This window comes from Pterocles gutturalis, unplaced genomic scaffold, assembly GCF_000699245.1.
Source record: "Pterocles gutturalis isolate BGI_N339 unplaced genomic scaffold, ASM69924v1 scaffold10147, whole genome shotgun sequence".
NCBI classification, from domain to species: domain Eukaryota; kingdom Metazoa; phylum Chordata; class Aves; order Pterocliformes; family Pteroclidae; genus Pterocles; species Pterocles gutturalis.
The window spans coordinates 3,869-8,981 of record NW_010115320.1 but is presented as its reverse complement, the minus strand read 5'-3'; the positions used below and the strand labels follow the sequence as shown (position 1 = coordinate 8,981).

At 56.0% G+C, this 5,113-nt stretch overlaps 1 protein-coding gene across 1 annotated transcript in view; it reads left to right on the top strand.

Moving 5' to 3' along the window:
• Positions 1 to 5,113, top strand: part of LOC104462980 (tensin-like) — an 8,389-nt gene that overhangs the window by 2,451 nt on the left and 825 nt on the right. The window contains exons 4-12 of the mRNA XM_010075147.1: positions 25 to 155; positions 1,457 to 1,543; positions 2,214 to 2,345; positions 2,759 to 2,851; positions 3,392 to 3,469; positions 3,571 to 3,642; positions 3,722 to 3,890; positions 4,119 to 4,187; positions 4,539 to 4,571. Of these exons, the coding sequence (XP_010073449.1) occupies positions 25 to 155; positions 1,457 to 1,543; positions 2,214 to 2,345; positions 2,759 to 2,851; positions 3,392 to 3,469; positions 3,571 to 3,642; positions 3,722 to 3,890; positions 4,119 to 4,187; positions 4,539 to 4,571 (864 nt within the window). The remainder of the gene's footprint in view (positions 1 to 24; positions 156 to 1,456; positions 1,544 to 2,213; positions 2,346 to 2,758; positions 2,852 to 3,391; positions 3,470 to 3,570; positions 3,643 to 3,721; positions 3,891 to 4,118; positions 4,188 to 4,538; positions 4,572 to 5,113) is intronic.

Below are 5,113 nucleotides of genomic sequence, written 5' to 3'. Positions count from 1 at the left end.
GTCGGCTGGGGACCGCTCCAACAGTCTGCCCAACTACGCCACCATCAACGGCAAGGCGTCCTCACCCCTCTCCAGCGGCATGTCCAGCCCCAGCGGTGGGAGCACTGTTGCCTTCTCCCACACCCTGCCAGACTTCTCCAAGTTCTCCATGCCAGGTGAGGGATGCTGTCGGAGGTCCCTGTGTCCCCCTGCCCTGCCCAGGGATCTCCCCTCCTCCTTCTCCTCACTGTCCAGGGGGAAGGAGTTGCAGCCACGTCCTGATTGACCCCTCCTGCCCATGTGCAATCTGGGGCTCGGGCCATTTCCTGCGTGTTCTGGGAAATCCAAACAGGAAAAGCACTGACCCGGCATCACTGGCGTAAACAGCACCCAGAGTTGTGTGCGGGGAGATCAAAGTGCCTGGAGGCGGCTTTTCTCTGTCGTGGGGATGCGCTGACCTCCCAGCCCTGTTCCCATTGGGCTTTACCCTGCCAAGACCCCACTGCAGTGCTGCCTCCTAGTTTCAAATGCTGTGCTGTGCTCCGGGTGCTGCAGTGCCTGGAACACCTTTGCCAGCTCCTGTTACAGGACACCTTGGTGACGCCAAGATCGGGCTGATAGGACCAGGGGAATAAAGCCTTGGGGCAGCAGTGGCTCCAGCTGCCAAGCTGGTTTTGCTGCTGAGTGGGCAGCCCTCTGTGGGCACACTGGCGCCTGCCCTGGCACCGTGACTTGATGTGGCTGGGGACATTTCCCAGCCGGGAAGTGTGAGCAATTAAAAACCCTAACAATTAGCAAATGGGCTGGGGAGGAGAACAAGCACCCCGCCTCTCCAAAGGTGACCAGGTTGCAGAGGGCCGATAACATGTCTGCAAAAGAGATGCTTTCCAGGCCACTGGGTTGTTTGCTCAGTTGTTTTTGGAAGGCAGGTGGTTGGAAACGTTGCCTGAGGACAGAGATGGCTTCACAGCCAGTGGATCAGCTCCCATTGGGGCTGTGCTGCTGATGGGCACTGAGCGAGGCGAGGCAGGGCTGGGACTGGGGGCTGCATTTCTGAGGGTAGGTCAACCTGTCCAGTTCCTCTGCATGGAAGAAAGATAAGGGAAGGAATTTATATCTCCCCACCACCCTCTGGATGTATCTCTGTCCTCTGACAGCTTTCATTTCACCTGGCCAGCTCCCTTTTAAATGATGAATTCCCATTTTGTCTCTGCCTGTGTGGTGAAGAGGCTCATCTAATGCACAGCCTTTTGAGGGTCCTTGCACTTGGGTTTAGCTTTAGTTGCCCAGCAGCCCTATAAGCTCCAGGAGATGATCAGCCTGGCTGGATATGGAGGACTGGGTTGAGGTTAAAGCAATTGTGCTGAGGCTGAAAGGAGGTGGAGGTATTAATGCTTTAGCCAGAGTTGCTAAAAACCCATGTGAAGTTTTAGATAAAGCATCTTTTAACTTTTTTGCTGTCTTCCCTTCCTTGCAGATGTCAGCCCTGAGACTCGTGCCAACGTCAAGTTTGTGCAGGACACTTCCAAGTACTGGTACAAACCAGACATCTCCAGGGAGCAGGGTGGGTAGATGGCATAGGGTGAAGGATACAGTTGAGTGAACTGTGCTCGGGAGTTGGGATGTATTTGGGATCACAGGGATAAGCAAGGATTTCTCTTAGGGGCTGGGTTAGGAGTGAGAGTGGATTCTGGATGCTCAGATGATGGCGGGGGGTGGGAGTTGACGCCAAGCTCAGCTGCAGGTTTGCACAACGTGGGTTCCCCAAGCCTTCCCCTTTCCGGAGAAGCACTGGTTCCTGCAGCGTGCAGTGGATCTGTGTAGTTTGAGGTGCAAAGCACCCATATCTTGAGTTGAGAGAGGGGTGTTGGAGACATGCCTAAAATAAGAAGAGATAACAAGGAAGGGGCAAGGTGCCTTTCAGGGCCAAGGTCCCAGCATTTGGGCCTTGGTCCCTGTGTGCTCTCCAGACCTTGGTTGCTCAGAGCTGGGATGGGTGGAAATGGATGCTCTGAGATACTCAGGCAAGGGCAGCGGAGTGGGGGAGATGAGCCCCTGTCTGGCCGCAGACCCACTCAAGACCCCCATCCAGATGTGCAGGGGGGTGGTAAGATTGTGGTGTCCAGGTGAAGCTATGGAGCTGGGGCACCCTGTCCCAACCCACAGCTGCTGGTTTTGGAGGGCATGTTGGTTCTCACTGTGCCAGCTCTGAGGTCTGCTGTTCTCTCCTGCAGCCATTGCACTGCTGAAGGACAGGGAGCCGGGGGCTTTCATCATCCGAGACAGCCACTCCTTCCGGGGAGCCTACGGCCTTGCCATGAAAGTTGCTTCTCCGCCTCCCACAGTCATGCAGCAGAACAAGAAAGGTATTGTGTGCCCTTCTCCATCCCACGCCGAGATGCTTTCCATCATTCAGCTGGGCAAGCAGGCAGCTTTTTTTTTTGGGTATGTGTTGATGTGGCAGGGATCCCTCCCTCCCAGCCCTCCACTCCAAGGGCACAGGGAAGCACCAGACATCCTCTGCCGTGAGCTGCGGAGGCTCAGGGGCATCTGCATCTTGGGCTTTGGCATGGTGAAACAGGCACAACCTTCCCAGCCCACCAGCACCATGGGGGAGCCTGCCTTGGGGTCAAGCCTATGCAAAGGGCCAGATTTGAGGAGGGTGTGCAGCCTGGCAGGGACCCCTGCCTCGAGCCGGAGTACCGGTTTCCCCATGGGACTGCAGAGTGGGAAGAGGAGGAGGGTGGCTCTGGTGTGAGAACTCTCCATCTCTTCCTAGGAGACATCACCAATGAGCTGGTAAGGCACTTCCTCATCGAGACCAGCCCGCGGGGTGTGAAACTAAAAGGATGCCCCAACGAACCCAATTTTGGTGAGTGCCCCCAGTGTGCTTCTGATGTGCAGGGTTGGGTTGGGAGAGCCTTGCCTTGGCTGGACTATCAAAGCAGAGCAATCAAGTGTCCGGGAGAGAGCCTGTGCTTCTGGTATTGCCTCCTGTCACTGTGTAACTGAGTCCTGTGGGCATTTGGAGCCACTGGGGTCATGCACATTCATGAATACACACAGATGTGTCTATATGCACCTTCCTGCACACGTGTAGGACAAACAATGCTGCCGGGCCGAGTGGAGGGCAGGGACTCCCCTTGCTCCAGTTATCCCTTGCTCCGAGGCACTTGCTTGAGGACCTCTGCCCCATTTGTTGTTCCTAAGGTGGCCCTGGCATCTCTGCCCCCTCCCTGAGCTGTCTGTGGGCATGGTGGCTTCAGTGAGAGGAATTGTCACATGTGGCATTAGGACGACAGTGAAGAAACACATGAAAAAGCCTGTTCCCATTTGCTGGAGCAACGATGACCTTACACTGGAGAAACCTGTTTCCCCAGCCCTGTGCTGACCATCTCCCTTCTCTCCCCAGGCTGTCTCTCAGCCCTGGTGTACCAGCATTCCATCATGCCCTTGGCCCTGCCCTGCAAGCTGGTTATTCCTGACCGAGGTAAGAGCCAGGACCAGAAGGGGTTACATTTGTCCCACAGCCTGTGGAGACAGGATAGGTTTCCAATCAGGGAGCAGCAGTGACCATCCCATGTCTTCTAGATCCCATGGAGGAAAAGAAAGACACTGCGTCGTCCACCAACTCGGCCACGGACCTCCTCAAACAGGGTGCAGGTGAGTAGAGAGGGGCTGTCGTGGGGTGAATGTGGCTCAGAGCAGTGGTTGACCCTATGCTTGCTGTCTTCCTTTCCAGCCTGCAATGTCCTCTTCATCAACTCCGTGGAGATGGAGTCGCTGACGGGCCCCCAGGCCATCGCGAAGGCTGTTGCTGAGACTCTGGTGGCTGACCCCACACCCACCGCTACCATCGTCCACTTCAAAGTCTCTGCACAAGGCATCACCTTAACCGACAACCAGAGGAAGTAAGAGCCACGGCCACGTCCCTGGGTCCTCAAAGCCAATGGGGTTGTGATCCAGGGAGCATGTTGATGTGGTGTGAACATGGTCATGGGCAGGGCTGGGCTTTGTTCTTGACTCCTGGAGCATCCTAGGGGAGACCTATGGGAGAGTCCCCTATGCTGGTGGGGCTGGGCTGTGGTGGGGCAGATGTGGGGGCTCCCTGGCCCTGACACTTCTGCCTTGTGTTTCAGATTGTTCTTCCGACGACACTACCCTCTCAACACCGTCACCTTCTGCAACCTTGACCCCCAGGAACGAAAGTGAGTGCCTTAACCTGGGGGGAGTGTGTGCCCTTGGACCTTTCCCTCCTCCAGGTTCCTGGGCTGGTTGGAGCAGGGTCTTTGCTTGCTCTGTCCTGCTTGCTCCTGTGGAGGGCAGGGATGGAAGGTCCTCTTGGATACTGTGGGGCAACACCAGCTTCTCCTGGTGACTTAGTGTCTCCAAGCATCTTCAGTGCTGGGGGAGAGGTGCATCAGTTTTTCCTCCATAGTGCCAAGCCTGTGCAAAGCCAGGCTGGCCCTCCAGCATTGATGTGGTGGCCCCCATCACAGCCCTGTCTGCCTGGGGGGTGCAGGAGGCACCATCCCTCACACCTCCTCTTCTCCTTGCAGGTGGACTAAGACTGACGGCAGCGGCCCAGCCAAGTAAGTACTTTCTGTGCTTCCCAGCCGGTTCCTCCCAGCTGCTGTCGGGGTGGCTCCTTCTTGTGTTTGAGCATTGAGCCTCTTGGCCATAGGTGAGATGGGCTCAGCTTAACCCAAGTATGAGACCATGGTCCTGAGGACGCAGGAAGCATCTTTCAGCCCCAAGTGCCTGATCAGAGGAATCAGGCATGGCCCTTGCTGAACTGGCCTTACCGGAAACTCTCCCAGTGGAGTCAGCAGGAGCCAGCTCATGGAGCAGAGATGGGAATTATGCTGATGGTGCGTGAGCCACTGGCCGGCTCTTCCCTTTTCTCCTGTCCTCCCTGTCCTGGCCCATGGGAGCACAGAGCCACTGGATGAGCCCATTTCCAGGGGCCAATTCCCACTAATTTTAGCCATTGTGTTAGCAAAGGGGTTTTTATTAGGATGTCCAGCTGCTGGGATATTTCCTCTCCCCAATTAGAAATGCCACGGCCTGGGCCTGTCTCACATTCTGTTCCCCCATATTTATAACTTGAGTTTGCACGTTCTAATTAAAAAAA